This window comes from Carcharodon carcharias, chromosome 11 (genome assembly GCF_017639515.1).
Source record: "Carcharodon carcharias isolate sCarCar2 chromosome 11, sCarCar2.pri, whole genome shotgun sequence".
NCBI classification, from domain to species: Eukaryota; Metazoa; Chordata; class Chondrichthyes; order Lamniformes; family Lamnidae; genus Carcharodon; species Carcharodon carcharias.
The window spans coordinates 61,083,445-61,102,173 of record NC_054477.1 but is presented as its reverse complement, the minus strand read 5'-3'; the positions used below and the strand labels follow the sequence as shown (position 1 = coordinate 61,102,173).

Genomic DNA, 18,729 nt, shown 5'->3' with positions numbered 1-18,729 from the left:
TTTAAAAATAGAGCTCAATCTATCTTGCTCGAATTAAATAATCCATTTGAAAACATCACTAATAAGTGAGAGTGAGTGTGTGGAAGTGAACCACTATATAGGTCAGTAACCTTACTCTAGGTTCAGTTCACATTGAAACTTAGTTCAGGCAGAATTGTATTTTCTACCTTTGGAGGTGGGATAATTAACAGAACCTATTCTAAACCTACATTATTTCAATGTTACGATTCACATATCCGTTTATAAAGGTTAATAAACTCCTCAGACATCTGATAGAATAAACACCACAGCAGCAGATAGGCCATCAACTTCTAAGGGTAAGGAAAATTGAGCCTGTTAGAGGTATACAAGGATGGAACCAATATTGTATTACAGTTTTGTTAGTTACCTGAGAATTCTATAGTACTTTTAATAGGTTTAATGGAGGATTTCAACTTCCATATATTTTTGAAGAAGCAGAATGTCAGAAAAGTAGCAAGACCTTTACTTGTCAAACATGGCATGAATGACTAAGGAGGTAAGTGGCAAAATAAAAGAAAAAGACTACAAGAATGCCAAAAAAAACGCATCCTGGTGAATGGGAAAGATACTAAACCAACAAAGGTTAACAAAACAAACAGTAAGAGCTACAAAAAGGGAACCTGAAAAGAAACCTAAAAGGGATGTCAAAATTGACCTCTGTTGGTAAGTCACCAGGACTGGATCACTTGCATCCGAACATACCGAGGGAAGTAAGGGTGGAAATTGCAGAGGTACTGGCTACAATCTTCCAACCCTCCTTAGATACAGGGGTGATGCCAGAGGACTGGAGAAATGCAAACACAGCAACTGCAGGCTAGCTAATTTTATCTTGATGGTGGGACTGCTTTTAGAAATGATAATCCGGGACAAAAAATAATAGTCAGTTAGACAAACTTAATTAAGGGGAGTCAATATATATTTGTCAAAGGGAAAATCCTGCTAAACTACTTTGATTGAGCTTTTTGATGGGCTAACAGAGAGGGTTGATGATTGCGAGTAATGTGGTTGATGTGGCATACGTGGACTTCCAAAAGATGTTTGATGAAGTGCCACATAATAGGCTCGTCAGCAAAGCTAAAGTTCACAGAATAAACGAGACAGTGGCAGCATGGATATAAAGTTGGCTGAGTGACAGGTAATTGAGTAGTTTTGAGTGGGTGTTTTTTGGACTGAAGGAAGGTTTATAGAGGGCCTGCAGGTTGGTACTAAGATCATTGCTTTTTTGACTTAATTTAATGACCAATACTTGAGTGCACAGGGCACAATTTCAAAATTTGCGTATGACACAAAACGTGGAAGTATTGTGAACTGTGAGGATAGTGATGAACTTCTTGGACATACACAGGGTGGTGGAATGGGCTGACACGTGGTAGATGCAGTTTAATGCAGAGAAATGTGAATTGATACAAGTTGGTGAGAGGGACAAGAGGGGGGATATAAAGTAAAAAGGAAACAATTCTAATAGGGTGCAGGAGCAGAGGGACCTGGGGGTTTATGTACACAAAGCATTGAAGATGGTGAGGCAGGTTGAGAAAGTGGTTAATAAGGCTTATGGGATCCTTGGCTTTATAAATAGAGGAATAGAGGAGAAAAGCAAGGAAATTATGACGAATCTTTATAAAACACTCAATTAGCCTCAACTAGAGTGTTGTGTGCAATTCTGGACAGCACATTTTAAGAAGATGGTAAAGGCTTTAGAGAGAGTGAAGAGAGAACTGAGAATTGTTCCAACAATAAGGGACTTAACAGTTATGTGGATAGATCGGAGAAACTGGAGTTGTTGTCCTCAGAGAAGAGAAGGCTGAGGGGAGATTTGATAATCTTTTGATGGAGGTGTTCAAAATCATGAGTCTCAAATGAGTAGTTATGGAGAAAGTGTTCCCATTGGCGGAAGAGTTAAGAACCAGAGAACACCAATTTAAGATGAATGGTAAAAGTACTAAAGGTGACATTTGGAAAAACATTTTTTTTTAAGCAGTGAGTGGGTAGGATCTGTAATGTACTGCTTGAGTGTTTGGTGGAGGCAGATTCAATTATGGTTTGAAAAGAGAATTGGATCATTATCTGAAGGAAAAGAAATCGCTGGACTACTGGGAATAAGCAAGTGAGTGGAATTAGTAAAATTTCTCTTGCAGAGAGCCATCACACAAGTGGCCTCCTTCTGTGCTATAACTATTCTGTGATGCTATAGTTTTATAGTTTTCAATTAGATCACCTCTCATTCTTCTAAACTCCAGGGAGTATAAGCCTGGCGTGCTCAATTGCTCATCTTAGGACAACCCCTTATTCCTGGAACAAATCAAGTGAACCTTTGTTGCACTCCCTCTAGGCCAAGTATGTTCTTCCTTATGTAAGGAGATCAAAACTGCACACACTACCACCAATGTCCTGTATAATTGTACTAAGGATTCCTTACTCTTATATGCCATTCCTTTTGTAACAAAAGCTAACATATCATTTGTGTTCCTAATTGTTTGCTGCACCCATGTCAATTTTCTGTGATACTTGTATCAGGGCACCCAAGCCCTTCTGAACTCAAATGCTTCCAGTCTCTCACCATTCAAAAATATTCTGCTATTTTTATTTTGCCTTCCAAAGTGGATAATTTTACACTTTGCCATGTTGTTTTCCAACTGCCATGCCCTTGCCCACTCGTCCAACCTATCTATATCCCTTTGCAGCCTTTGAGGAGGTTGCTGATGCTTAACTATGAGTTTCCAAAGTTCTCTTAATTTGGGAACCATTCCTTTAGTTGAAGAATTGTGTATGTCACTCCACTTTAAGAAGTTGGGAGGGAATTGAGACCACTTTGCCCAACATGTGTTGTAGGGAAATTAATTAAGCTATAACTAAGGATAGAGTGACTGAACACCTTGAAAATTTTCAGCTGATCAGAGATGGCTAGCATGGATTTGTGAAGAACAGGTCATATCTGATGAACCTGACTGAATTTTTTTGAAGAAGTAACTGAAGTAGTCGATGGGGATATCTATGGATTTCCAGAAGGCATTTCAGAGAGACCATCTTAAGAGACTGTTAGCGAAAGTTTAAGCTCGTGGAATTGTCGGAAGATTATTGGCCAGGTTCAGAAATTGGCTGAGCAGCAGGAGACAGGGAATAGGGAATATGGGGGGAGCAGCTACTCTGATTGGCAGGATATGACTAGCAGTGTCAAACAGGGACCTGTGATGGGCTCACAACTGTTCACTGTAACTATTAGCAGTTTAGATGAAAGGATGGAGAGCCATGTATTCAAATTTGCTGAAGAGACAACAATAGGTGACGTTGTACGTGTAGATGGAAGCATAACATGGCAGAGAGATTAAGTGGGCAAAAATGTGGCAAATAGGCTTAATTCAAATGTAGCTCAATATAGGCAAATGTGAGGTCATCCAATCTGGGCTTAATAAAGATAGACCTGAGTATTTTCTAAATGATGAACAGCTAGGAGCAGTGGCAGTCCAAAGACACTTAGACACTATATGCATAGATCATTAAAATGTCTTGGATAATGCAAAAAATTATCAAAAGTGATAACGGCATGTTGGCTTTTGTTTCTAGAGGAATAAAATACAAGGATTAGAAGTTGAGCTACAGGTATGCAAAACCCTGATTAGATCGTTTGTGGAGTATTGTGTTTAATTCTGGCCACCATACATTAGGAGGGATTTATTGGTCTTGGAGGAAGTGCAGAGTAGATTTACTAGAATAATACCTGAACTCCAGGGTCAAATTAGGCCCAAATAGGATTGTATTCCCTGGAATTTAGAAAACTCAGGGGTAATTTGCTTAAAGTTTTCAAGATATTAAGGGGAACTGACAGGGTAGATAGAGAGAAACAATCTCTACTGGTTGGGGAATCTTAGGTTTAGGAGATGTAGCCTAAAAATTAGAGTGATGCATTTTAGGAATTAAATTAAGAAACACTCTTCTGGAAATGGCAGTTGGTGCTGGGTTAATTGTTATTTTTAAGTCTGAGATTGACAGGTTTTCTTTAACCAGGGGTATTAAAGGATATAGGGAAAAGGTGAGTAAATGGAGTTAAGTCGTAGAGCAGCATGGTCTCACTGGCTGCGGAACATGCTTACGAGCGAATGGCCTACGCCTGTTCCTAACCTCATAAAAATGTGAAATAATTTGCAAAAAAATCTTTAAATTAATCCATTTCCTCTTGGAAATGTATCCACTGAGTTTGACCTGGGAGAGCCACCCTCTTTCATAAGCATATGGTATTTGTCTCCTTTCCTGGCTATGTGTCTCTAAATTTTAGATTTACTTCACTTTTATGTTCTGTGCCCCATCCCAGTAGGAACTGGGCTGAGACTGCCAAGAATAATTTTAGCTAGGAACTTCCAGCCATCAGCCAAAAGAGATTTTTATTCTGTTAGCTTGGGCAGAATTATCACAGCTCTTACTACTTAACACCACTTTTTTAAAATCACAAAAGCAAAAAGTAATTATCAAGTGACAGTTGTTACCTTAGGCGATAAAGAAACAGAAATTACTTTTTACTGAAAAATAAATTAAACATAAAGGATTGGTTCACTAGGTATTTTGTGGCTCTTGCTGTTCAACGATTAAATTCATTTTTTTCTTCTGTTTTAAGGTAAAGAGGCTTAAGGAGAAAGCAGCAAGAAAGGGAACCAGAAAGAAAGATGTAAGTATTTTGCTTTTGTACATTAATCAATATTCCTATAAGTTGAAAGTATATCATTCAACTATAGCACACTGTAACAACAGAAAAGTAGCTTAGATACAAGTCTGCTAATAACTTGATACAGATAGTTCATCTTTGCATTCAAACTAGAACTGATATGAAATTGAATTGTCAACACTGACTTATTACTAAGGTTCTAAATGTATGCAGTGGGCTGATTGAGCAATTACTGTTTTTCCTTAAAAAAAAGCCTTAAAATTATTTTTATTTTGTAATTAATGTCTCCAAGCCAATTCACAGCTTTGATTTTCAGGAATTAAAACAATGAAATATAGGTTTCCAGTAGTAACTTCAATCATAAGAGTGTCTTCGAGTTTCAGCTGCCTTAATCAACTTCATGATGAATACATTAACAAACAGTTCACCAATAACATTTTAATATGTGATCACTGCTTAGAAGTAATTTAATAGTATTTATCTTTTTCTGAGTTATTATGGTACATCCTTTACTCATTGAATACAAATCCTGTTTTAGTGTTTTGCTTTTTAATTTTCAGCCTATAGCAGCCTCGAAATGATGGTTGGTACAGAGTCCTGTTGAAATAAGTATCTGATATGAATAGATTACTGTCAGTGAGAATTGTAAATGCATCACACAGGGGTTGTTGGCAAACAACAGAATAAGGTATTTTTCTGTAGGCGTGAACATTTACTTAAAGTTTTATCCACTTTTACTGAGCATATGATGAGATGCTTGTGCACAAAAATTTTGTAGAGTTAAAGACAAGGTACCAGCAAGTTTCCTTTCCCTTCTCTTCCCCATACAATGCATTAGGATGTTTTGACTTTTAAACATTTCTGAATCATTAGTGGGATGGGTGGGAAGGGCAATGCCTATGGGTACATTATACTGCCAATGTACATCCAAATCAGCATGATTTGTCACTTGAAGGGAAGTTTGGAGGTGTGCGTTATGCATCCGAATATGTGGATAGATGTACTTGTGGCATGTTGATTGGTGAGAAACAGTTCACGTCAGCTAGTTCCTTCAGCACATGATGCCAGCCCAGCAGTGCCTTTCAGGGCTTGGCCAGTGGTGGTAATACTACAAGACCACTCCTGGTGGTGGACATTGAAGTTGTTGCCTCCCCTACCCTGCCACGCAACCCCCTGTCCCCATGCTACGAGAACCTCCTCCAATTGATGATCCATGTGGAGGAGACCTGATTCATCAGTGGAAGGGTGGTAGGTACTAATCAGCAGGAGTTCTTAGCCTGGTTTGACCTGGATTCACAGACTACATCACTTTGGACGCAGTGTCCTAATCTTTAGAGAACCTATCCTGCTTATAGGACAGAACACCCACTGGAGGTAATTGATGCATGTATTGAACAGTCTGTTTACGAATGTAGATAGGTCAACAATAATAGAAAACAACTGTTTGCAAATACCTGCTTTAATACTAGTCAACTATTTGAATTTACATGTGCATTGGCTTGTAGACTAATATTGAGGTGTGCATCTATGTCAGCTCATATATTTTACAGAATGCAGTAAATTAGTCATCCTGTACAGGGCAGTATTTCAGACAGCTTTCAATTGAACGTTTTAAGTTTTGCCCTAATATATATTTTTATTATTCTGTGTATTTTTATTTCATTGTGTTTTCATAATCCCAGTGAAGATCAGAATCTCTGGAGTAAGCTTATACTTGATGTCAAATTTGTGTGCAGCTTGCTTTGCAAGTTGCATTAGTTAAGCTTGTATCAGAATAAAGTCATGTGTCCTTTTTAAGCAATGCAAGTATGTTTTCATGTACACAGTCATCAAGGTGAGTAAAAATTCTTTGCTGTAAATTAACAAAAAATTGAACTCTCAGTAGCATATGAAAAAGTATTGAATTAATTAATTCTTATTGTGTGTATTTAATGAACCATGCAGTTCTAAGGTGAAAGAAGATATTTAACAAAACGCAGCAAGAATGAGAACACTGTTTACATATTACAGAATGAGAATTGAGCTTTGTGTATTGCATTGCTTGAATGTGATTGTGTAGCTTAAGAAAACAATTAAGGGTACAAAAAGCACAAAACTGCACACGCAATCAAGAATGATTCTGAGCTAGTCAGGCAGTATCTGTGGAGAGAAGAGATAAGGTGATGTTTAGGGTAGGGATTCTTCAAAACTGATGCACATATTTGGGATGCATGAAATAAATTCAATCTTTTGCTTATGTCTTATATAACTTTCATTACCCAAGGGTAAGTTTTTCTTAGTTTTTTTTAAATTGGCAGTGAGATGTTGATAGCTGGAACAAAAATCTATAGTAATCTGTAAATCGCCACAGTATTTACTAGTATTCATAAAACCTACTTTTGTTTGAGATCTCAAAAGTAAGATTTTGGAAATATTTAGTTAGCTAAATATGAACCAGGGAAAATGGCACTTAACAGTGGTGCCAGTAAGTTTTTGTACGGAGACAGCAGCAAGTTACTTTACATCTGGAAGAGTTCCATCGAACACCTACAGTGAGTCATCCTGGAACCATATTCATTGACTTGCAGTTTAAAAGGAAGGAAAGTTTTGCTGCTGTGAACTTATTTGAGCATTTTACCTATGACAGATTGTCTTGCTTTCTCAAAAAGCAGTGGAAAACTACACACCTCCAGGCATAACATCCTGGTCAACTACAGAGAAACCTCTTTTGGGAGTACAAGTGGTAATGCTGGGATGGGTAGGCAAGTGAATTCTTACATTTTAGAACCCTGGTCAAAGTTTCAGATTCCATTCTCGTAACTTTTAATGGTGTTAAACCCACTGTGCTGAAAAATGCAGAATATAGTATCAGACAAGGTTAATTATATTTGTGTACAGTGACAGCTGTTTGATTAAATTAATCATGAATTTTATATTATGTTGCACAAACATCATGATTTTGAGCCAACTTGCTACCTTTTGCTGCTATTACAGCTTCTGATAACCTTGATGCGCTATCTACCTATGAATCAAACTTAATGATGAAAGCTGCATTCAATTTGGACTGTGCTCTCGAGCAAGACTGCAGCACAGGGTTTAAGTATGGACGCCAGCCTCTTAGAAACAAATTTTAGCATCCTATGCTGTTAGTTCCTTGGGAAGACATTTTGCTTTATAAAAATTAAAATCTGTGTCTGTCAACCATTTATTGGCGCTGATTCTTGTCTGCTAAAATCACACTGAAGGCTTCTTCTTCCTGTGTTAGGCAGGCATAGATGCCCGCTCACCTTAGTTAGACACCCCGTCATTCTCCAGTTAGCCTGTTCTCATTTTACTTCCTCTTCCACTTCCCTCCATTAGCCATTCTGCTCTGGTGGTGGTAATGATAGTAGAGATGGGGGAGTGGGATGGTGTGCATGATTAAGGAGATTCTTGTAGGAGAAGGAGGTGGTGAAGGGGCGGAGGTAACCTATAACTTCGATCTTCCCAATATTTGACTGGAGGAAATTGCAGCACATCAGAGACTGGTTTATGGACAGTCTGACAGCAGAGAGTGGAGGAGAGGGCAAGAGACCAGTTGACAAGAAAAAGCTGAGTTTAATTGTAAATGCAAACAGCATATTTGTAGAAGCTGACCCCATGTCTGATGTTGCCAGTTTTGGTGATGAAGATTAGTGGACCAAGGATAAATCCTTTGGTGACTCCCAAATAATGGTGCATTGGACAACTGGAAGAGATGGGAAGCATGTCTATGCAGATGAAAAGTTTCTGTCTGCCTAAACTCCAATTAATTTCATGCAATTTTGTCATCAGATCTATTCATTTTACAACTGAAATAATTTTTCAGTTATTCTGTCATCAATATCCATTTTATCCATTGGGTAAATAATAATTCAGCTATACTGTAAATTCAAATTAGAGTCCTGTAGGGATATACAAGAAGTTATCGAGACTTTGAAAGTAAACATGCTCTTTCTTATTTCACAGGAACCTGGGTTGCAATTAACCCAAGCAGTTGATGAAAACCTTTTCTCTCGAAAGTTTTAAGTGTTGCTATCTAAATTACTTTGGGCACTTTCATCCCAGATCATTCAAGATTGAGGCAATTTTTATTTATTCTTAGATTATTCTTAGACTGTGAATGAAGTCATAGTTCATGGTTCTGTAAATTTCTTTGTTCTGTTTCGGAAGTGCACAGTCTTTCTAAAAAGGTATAAGATAGAAAATGTGTATTTTGAAAAATACAGAGCAGTACCATAAAGTTAACAAAAACATTTTATTGCTCTATAATCATGCAAGTGGATCTCTTGTAATGTTGCACGTGGTTAGGTTGGAGAGAACACTGACAACTTCAGCTGTATTTTCCTGTGGGGTTTGCAAGGACCTGAATAGTTCCTTGCCTCATACCCTGCACCATTGTTTGAGCTCCTCCCATTGCATCTCATAGCCCTTGGCCTTCCCATTATTCCCTCCACTGCTGCTACTCTTATTCATGTTGTTACCCCTACTCATTCGCATCACTACCACTACCTGCTTCCTCCTGAACTACCACTTAACCCTATATCTTCACCCTCCCTGCTTTGTTGTCACTTAGTTCACCCTTAAACCTCCATTCAACCGACTTTCTATTTTGAGCCAAGAGGCTAGAGGCCTCTCACCCTCCATGTTTTTTGCCATCTGTCCCTCCTCACCCTGTTCTTCAGTTTCCCTCTTTTGTTTGGGTTCAAAATTCAATCCACTTTTTTTAAAAAATGCAATCAATTTAGGATCAATTTCTGGCTCACTTTCTGTCCTTATCAATTACAATATTTGCCATTCTCTCAGCAAAACAGATGGCATAATTAGTGGTTTTGAAGGTACTTTTAACTTTTATCACCAGACCAAAAAAGGACGTTAGCAAATTGCCAGCCCATTGTGCACCTCGCCTGATTTTTTTTTTAAAAAAAAGAAAATCAAACCAGGTATAATATGAGCTGATGATTACTTTTGTCTGATGCCCAGTGATGAAAGTTGCAATTATCGTTTTTCTGTTTGTATCGTTCAATTTGTAAGATTTTTTGAAATAAGTAGCTGAAATGATAATGAGGAAGGACACAGTCACTCAGCTTAATGTTTTGTGAAGTGCTCAAAACAAAAGCAATAACAGAACATAAACTATTCAGAGTGTGTCATCAGCCTACTCAAACCTCATATGCAACGTATTTCCTTTCCTGGAATGTGCCTTTGTCGTCCAATTTTGTATCCATCTCTGACCAAAGCTTGTTCACATTCCTTTAGTCTAGCTTCTGTCTCCGCTTCCCTACATTGAGTCAAAGCCAAAAGTTACATTGTATAAGCATGGTTCATTGTCTCTCTCTCCAGCTTCTCCATAAATTTTCAGTTAACCATGCTATTGTCTTCGATGATCTAGCTCTATGGAACCTTATTCCAGCCTCACTTAAACCAGTGCAAACGTTTCTCTTCCCTTGCTGGCAAGGTCAACTAAGTATGCCACTCCTATTCTTTGTTACTCAGCAACAATATCCATAAACATTGAGTCAGCTTTCGTATACCTTCCAGCTTTGTCAGCTTTGTTGGCCAGTTAGCACTCTCTCCTCTGAGTCAGAAGATTGTGGATTCAAGTCCCACTCCAGGACTTGAGCATAAAAATCTAGACTGGCACTCCTTGTGCAGTGTTGAGGAAGTGCCGCACTTTTGGAGGTGCTTTCGGGTGGACATAATAGATCCCATGGCACTATTTTGAAGAAGAACAGACAAGTAATCTCTAGTGGCCTGGCCAACATTCTCTTAATCAACATTGTAAAAGTAGACTATCTGATCATTATAGTGTTGCTGTTTGTGGGGCTTGCTGTGTGCAAATTGGCTGCTGTGTTTTCTATATTGCAACAGTGACTGCACTACAAAAATATTTCATTGTCTGTTAATCGCTTGAGATGTCTTGTGATCATGAAAGGTGCTATATAAATGTTCTCCACCATCACCTATGACTCGACTTTGTCTGACATTAAGGGCTGAATCTCCTAAGGAGTGGCAATCACCATCAGATTGCCACTCTGCTCCTATTTTTTTGCACTAAGATGGACCTCTGCACTTCTGGCAAGGACTCCTGAACTAGGTCTCTTCAGAAATGTGGAGCATATCTGTTTCTCAGAACCCTTCCTCATTGTGCAGGATAGTTGGGGGACAGATAAGCCATACCCCCATTTTATGGCGCCAGCTGCCATTTTTTGGTAAGTCTTCATTCACTAATACACTTAAAAGCTTTGGGACCTTTAAGTAGCTTTTCACTGTGTTAGTGAGTGAGTGTGGGTGAGGTAAATGGGTAGGGTGGCAAGGTCGAGTTGGGGAGGGAGTTGGAGGATCAGGTGGCGAAGTTGAAGGGGTGGGGGTCAGTGGGGATTCAGGAGTGTGGAGGGGCAATGAGTTGTATAGTTATCCAGGAGTTACACAATTTTTTTTCTAGCTAACATTTCCTGGGTAACTAACCAGGTAGGTAAGTTGGAACCCTCCAAAGTCTCCAACTCTAACTCAGAATTGGAGATGTTTTTAGAGGGTCCCAGGGAGCTGGAGAATTTCCCATTGGAAGTTGAAATTTCCCAGAAAATTCTTGCGGTGTCCTTGCATTGGGAATTCCAAAGTGTCCTGTAGCGCATCTTCCCGGGTATTTCTGGTTTCCGATTATCGGAAGATCTAGGCCTAAGTTACAAACGAATCATGACTTCTTGCAACTCAATGTTGACAAAATTAGAGCTGTTTTAATTTCTCTGAATCTCCCTGTCCTGTTTCCTGATCCAACCCTATCCTGGATGCCCACAAAAGTTTAAACATAGCTTGGATGACCTGTTTAACTCTCAGGGCAGCATTTTCCTGTCGGCGAGTGGGGGGTGGGGCCCACTTGCCAACACATAAAATGACGCACGGTGATGTTGGGTGGGCGTCCTGATGTCACTGCGCGTCATTTAGATTTTCAGTTTGGTGGACACGCAGCCGACTCGTGTGCCCGCCGAACTGTCAAAAGCCTATTAAGGCCTGTTTAAAAACCATTTAAAACAACTAAATGAGCTGTCCGTCCAACCTTAAGGTTGGCGGGCAGGCGAAGAGCTCAGGCGGCCTTCGCATATTTAATGGAACCTCATCCATGGGCGGGATGAGGTTTCATGAAATGTTCAAAAAAATTTTTCCAAAATTTCATTGACGAGTCCCAGCTCATGTGATACTGTCATATGAGGGGACATGTTTCAAAAGTTTAAAAATCCTTTATTAAAAAGTTTAACACTGAAACAAATCTCCCTGCCTCAGGGAGATCTCTGCGCACTTTTACGCAAAAGAGCACAGGAACCACTCAGGGCCCCCCCCCTCCCCCACCTGCTGCACAGGGAGCGCTCAGCCCTTCTGGGCATGCCTCACGATGGGCGTGCCTTAATTGGCACGCCCACGTAAAATGGCAATGCCATTCGGGTTCGCACCCGCCCCCACACAACTCTCCCGACAGGGGGAAATTTCTGGCCTCAGTTTCAAACTCTACATCAACACTGGGTGTCTGCTTCTAACTGTGAAACATCACCTGTTTTCAGTTCTACCTTACAACCGCTGCCACTGAAACTCTTATCCATGCTTATCGCTTCAGGATGCCCTTTTCAAGTGTCCTCCTTGCTAAACTCCCAAGCTACATCAACCCCAACTGCCCATACCTTACCCAACTCAAATCACCTCCTTCATGTTGACCTCCATTGACTCCCTGCCTTTCAGCACATTGAGAATGAAATTCTCATCTCAAGTCCCAAATGGCCATGTTTCACCTCCAACTTTGCAAAGTTTTCCAGCCTTGCATCCCTGTCAGCACCCCCTGTTCTTCAAACTTGTTTACAGTACATTTCTCCATTCTTCAACTATTGGCAGTAGCATCTTTGGCCATCTGGTCTCCTTGCTCTGGAACTTGCTTCAAAACCTTTTCATCTTAAAACATCTCAAAAGTTTCTTGCAATATATCTATTTGAAACCACCTGACTGTAACCAACCACCTTGGAATGTTTTGCTATAAACACAATATAAATGAGATATTGAAAACATATTGTTTAAGACAATATACAAATGCAAATATTTTCTGGGAAAGTTGGGAAAATTAAATAGGGAGAGCGTTGCAGCCTGTGATTTTTACCAGAGTAAACAGATGTGGTTCTGGACAATTTGGCAACACTCCAACTAACTCTTTGTTGAAAATAGCGAGCAAATTTAAAGTTTCTTTTTATGTTTTCACTGAAATTCTGAAAAAGGCAGAACTAATGTTACACTTACATCAGGAGTTATTCCTGATATTTGATGAGGTATGGATATTAATTCTGCAGGGATATGAATAAAGAGTGCATCGTCATGCTGTATTACATATGGACATACGAACATATGAATTAGGAGTAGGAGTAGGCCACTTGGCCCTTCGAGCCTGCTCCACCATTCAATAAGATCTGAATGTATCCTCAACCCCACATTCCTGCCTGCTGCCGATAGCCTTTCAGACCCTTGTTCATCAAGAATACATCTAGCTCTGCCTTAAAAATATTCAAAGACTTTGCTTCTGTTACCTTTTGAGGAAGAGTTCCAAAGACTCACGACCCTCTGAGAGAAAAAATCTCGCCTCATCTGTCTTAAATGAGTGACCCCTTATTTTTAAACAGTGACCCCTAGTTCTTGATTCTCCCACAAGAGGAAACATCCTCTCCACACCCATCCTGTCAAGATCTCTCAGGATCTTAAAGGTTAAAATCAAGTTGCCTCTTACTCTTCTAAATTCCAGTTGAAAACAAGCCTAACCTATCTAACGTTTCCTCATAAGACAATCCGCCCATTCTTGGTATTAGTCTAGAAAACATACTCTGAACTGCTGACACAGTTACATCTTTCCTCAAATAAGGAGACCAATACTGTACACAGTGCTCCAGATGTGGTCTTACCTTTGCCCTGTTTAACTAAAGCATAACCTCCCTGCTTTTGTAATCAATTCTCCTTGCAATAAACAGTAACATTCTATTAGCTTTCCAAATTACTTGCTGTACCTGCATACTAGCCTTTTGTGATTCGTGCACTGAGATACCCAGATCCCTCTGAATCTCAGAGCTCTGCGATCTCTCACCATTTTAGTAATCTGCTTCTCCTTTATTCTTCCTGCCAAAGTGGACAATTTCACATCTGCCCACGTTATACTCCATTTGCCAGATGTTTGCTTATCCACTCAACCTATATCCCTTTGTAGCCTCCTTGTGTCCTCTTCACAAATTACTTTACTACCAATTGTTGTGTCGTCAGCAAATTTAGCAAGCATACTTTTGATCCCTGTGTAGTGAAAATCTTCGCTCAATGCTAGTGCCAAAATTGCAGTGAAGTGGTGACGGCATTGATAAACTGAATATAAAATTTGGCAATTTAAAAATCTTGTAATTCAGTATAGTTAGTAATTTAGTAAATCAGCCCAATCATTTTGATTCCAGTTGTCATCTTGTTGTCCGTTTTTGTTGACTTTAAATTATATCAGAAGAATATTCTCTAGATTTTTGAAAATTGAGACGTAATCTCCTTGAAACATACAAGGTTCCGATTGGACTTCACAGGGTAGATATTGAGAGATTGTTTCTCCAGGCTGGGGATCCAGTCAAAGTCTCAGGATAAGGGGCTGATCACTTAACACTGAGATGATAAATTTCTTCACTCAGAGGGCTGTGATGGAATTGTCTAGCCCAGAGAGTTGTGGGTGCTCCATCGTTAAGTATATTTAAGGCTGAGACGGACAGAATTTTGGACTCTCAGAATCAAGGAATATAGGATAGTGGGCAGGAAAGTGGAGTTGAGGCAGAGGATTAGCCATGATCGTGTTGGATGGCAGAGCAGGTCCGAGGGGATGTATAGGAGGAAATTTTGTGTTTTGGAGAAAAAACACATTATTTGGTAAACATTGAAACAAAACAAGAGCGATTAGGAAATTAGAAGAATTTCAAAAGTAAATTGGATGGGCATTTAAGAGAAATAAACCTGTAGGTTACAGGGTTAGAGCAGAGTAATGGGAATGATTGGATTGCTCTGAGAGAGCTGGCATTCATTCAATGAGCCAAATGACCTTTTTATGTTGTTCCTATTTCTTGTAAGAATAGATTTGAAGAAATTACTTAGCCTGGCCATGTGAGGGAGCTGAATTAATATCAGTTGAAATAACCATTAATTCAAAGTGCTTCAGCAGTCTTTTTTATTTCAGTGCAATATGTTAGAGGGGTACTATTTTAGTGAACAAGCACCTAACCAACATTTTGTTGCTGGAAAGGCCAGCAGGTTGCCTTTCCTGTTGGTGTAATATTTTTAATGAGTGATGCAATGGCATGCTTTAATTTGATTTGTTTTTGCACGGAGTGCATGTAAATAGATGAGAAATTACTTTTTTCTAATGAAGTGTACGCCTCTTTAATTGGCTCTTTCAAGATTAGCTCTCTGCCAATTTTCCTGATAAATGTCATCATCAACCCCAAAGATGTAAACAAGATAGTAAATCTTTTTAATCATGTGACTTCAAAAAGGAGACTTGTAACAAAACAACCTGTCAACCATTCTGCAGACTTCATAAGAATATGCTGTTCTCTAGTGGGCAAGTTCGGCAGTGCATTAGTGCTTTATTGTGTGCTGAACATTAAAACCTACTTGGGTCAGGAATGTTAAAAACTGAGTGACTGCAACACGCTTTGATGATGGATATGTGTTAATTTAAAGTCCATTCTCTAAGAAAACAAGAATTTGCCATTTATATAGTGTCTTTAACATAAAACATTCCGCAATGCTTTACAGGAATGCAATCAGACAAACATTCATTTATTTATTTTTTATTTCTTTAGCCTGTGCATAGTCACAGAGCCAAATAATAGCCCTTTCATAGTTAGATGTTACCGTCCCTCACATCACCCCATATGGTTAAACCCACCACGCTGAGTAACAGCTGAGGACCTATGATAGGAGGTTTGGAAATGCTGTTAAGTTGACATTTTCCAGAGTGCACATCAAGCAAGGCCATGACCTGTCTTCCAGTGCTCACTGTTGGCTGTGTAAGCAGTGCTCAATATCTAGGTCAGAAAATCATTGCAGTTCACAATAACCTGTGATAACTGAAACATAACAACCTGAATGAAAGGAAGTGAAGATTTTTTAATTAAAAATTCACTGCTGCATGGAAGGTCTGAGACTAGAAAATGGATTGATGTAAGGGTCTTAAGCAGGTAGGATTTGTTTTCTTTCGAGTAAAAGTGAAGACAATTAAACTGATTCACCCAGACGTGACATAAGTTAGTCTGGAAAGCTTTATTCAAAATGGCTGTTTGTGTTCTGTGCTGTTTCCATTTTTGTTTTTTTTTTATTTTGGTGATAGTAAATTTTATCAGAAGTACAATACCATTGGCCACAAGTACAATCTTATAGTGATATTGACTGAAGACCATAGTAACCACAGTCAGGTTGGGTTAGGGTTACCAACAGTTGCATAAACTAGCTTGTGTTCCCTGGAGTGGAGATAATTAGGGGGTGAACCAACTGAGTTGTTTAAGATGGCTGATAGGGTAGATAAAGATAAACTATTTCCACTGGTGAGAGCAGTCCAGAATACGGGGGCATAACCTTAAAATTAGGACTAAGCTATGCAAGGGCCATGTCAGGAAGCACTTCTTCAAACAAAATGTATTGGAAATTTGTGAAAGATCCTATATGAATGGAAGTTGCAATTATGGTATCACTTGTTATAATGTCACCAATAAATAAGTTTGTGAATCACTTTGCTTTACTTTCTAAGAGGATAACAGGAGAACTAAATAAGATTAGGATTTCAGAATCACCTTTGTTACTATAACAATTAACCATTTTGAAATTTGTAGTAAGAAACAAAGGTTTAACAAAGCCATACTTCTATTAAAAGACGTATCTGATCTGAATTTAGATATGTCATTCAACATTGTCCAACTTGTGTTTAGCAAGTAATGCCAAACCAATGAACCCCAAGTTAACCAAGAAATTTTTAATTACTGTTTAGAATTGATTTTCTGCGTTGATCATGGGCAAATTTTTTTTTCTAAAAACGGAATTGACGAGGGAAGTGAATGTACTACTGCCAAGTTTGTGGATGACACAAAAATAGGTGGGAAGGCAAGTGGTGAGGGTGACACAAAGAGTCTGCAGAGAGATATAGACAGGTTAAGTGAGTGGGCAAAAATTTGGCAAATGGAATATAATGTAGGAAAATATGAGGTTATGCACTTTGGCAGGAAGAATAGAGGAGCTGAATATTATTTAAATGGAAAAAGACTGCAGGACGCTGCAGCTAAGAGATTTGGGAGTCCCCATGCATGAATGCCAAAAAGCTAACATACAAGTTTAGCAGGTAATAGAGAAGGCAAATAGAATGTTGACCTTCATTTCAAAGGGAATGGAGTATAAAAATAGGGAAGTCTTGTTAAAGCACTGGCACTGGATAGACCACACCTAGAATATTGTGAACAGTTTTGGTTCCCTTATCTAAGGAAAGATGTACTGGCTTTGGAGGCAGTCCAAAGAAGATTCACTAAGTTGATCCTGGGTGTGGAGGGACTTTCTTATGGGGAGAGGTTGAGTAAGTTGGGCTTGTACTCATTGGAGTTTAGAAGAATGAGAGGCAACCCATTGAAACATATAAGATTCTTAGGGGGCTTGACAGGGTGGATGCTGAGAGGCTGTTTCCCCTTGTGGGAGAGTCTAGGACCACAGGGCATAATCTCAGAGTAAGGGGTCGCCTATTTAAAACAGATGAGGAGGAAGTTCTTCCCTGACGGTTGTTAATCTGTGGAATTCTTTACCGCAGAGGGCTGTAGAGGCTAGGTTGTTAAGCATAATCAAGGCTGAGATAGACAGATTTTTAATCAGTAAGGGAATCAAGGGTTATGAGGAAAAGGCAGGAAAGTGGATTTGAGGATTATCAGATCAGCCATGATCTCATTGAATGGCGGAGCAGACTCGATGGGCCGAATGGCCTACTTCTGCACCCACGTCTTATGGTCTTATGGAGTAGGCCTTAGCAGCTAGTGTCTCTGGACTTAATCATAAATTGAAATTTAATGCAGCACTCCCTCAATATCTGGAGCCGCCCCTTAGATGAAACGTGAAACTAAGGCTCCATCTATACCCTTAGGTGGATGTAAAAGATCCCATTGTGTTATTTGAACAATAGTAAGGGAGTTCTCATGGTGTCCTGGCTAATTATTTTCCCTCAACCAGCATCGCTAAAACAGTTATTCCAGGCATTCATCTCATTTGTTTGTTTGACATGGTCATGTGCAAATTGGCTGCCATGTTTCCCCACATTACAACAGTGACTAAACTTCAAAAATCCTTCACAAACTATGAAGTGCACTCAAATTATTTCTTTTTAGACTTATCTGGAGAACCCATGGCTTGACCAGCTCCAAGCCTTGAATTCCGTTCAACACTTCAGTTAGAGCTTGAATTTTGAATGTTGTGTTCAACTTCGACATGGAAGCAGTCCAAGTCCAAATGCAGCAAGACCTGGACAATATCCAGGCTTGGGTTGACAAGTGGCAGGTAACATTCGCGCCACCCAAGTGTCAGGCAATGACTATCTCCAACAAGAGAGAATCCAACCATTGCCCCTTGATGTTCAATGGCATTAACATCACTGAATCCCCCACTATCAACATCCTGCGGGTTACCGTTGACCAGAAACTGAACTGGACTAGCCATATAAATACTGTGGCTACAAGAGCAGGTCAGGGGCTAGGAATCGTGCGACGAGTAACTCACCTCCTGACTCCCCAAAGCCTGTCCACCATCGACGAGGCACAAGTGTGTTGGAATATACCCCACTTGCTGGATGAGTGCAGCTCCCACAACACTCGAGAAGCTTGACACTGTCCAGGACAAAGCAGCCCGCTTGATTGGCACCACATCCACAAACGTTCACTCTCTCCACCACTGACGCAGAGTAGCAGCAGTGTGTACCATCTATAAGATGCACTGTAAGAATTCACCAAGGCTCCTCCGACAGCACCTTCCAAACCCACGACCAC

At 39.6% G+C, this 18,729-nt stretch overlaps 1 protein-coding gene across 1 annotated transcript in view; it reads left to right on the top strand.

Annotated features, from left to right (window-relative positions):
• Positions 1 to 18,729, top strand: part of ddx10 (DEAD (Asp-Glu-Ala-Asp) box polypeptide 10) — a 274,853-nt gene that overhangs the window by 165,211 nt on the left and 90,913 nt on the right. Inside the window, exon 16 of the mRNA XM_041198686.1 lies at positions 4,628 to 4,678. Coding sequence (XP_041054620.1) covers positions 4,628 to 4,678 — 51 coding nt within the window. The remainder of the gene's footprint in view (positions 1 to 4,627; positions 4,679 to 18,729) is intronic.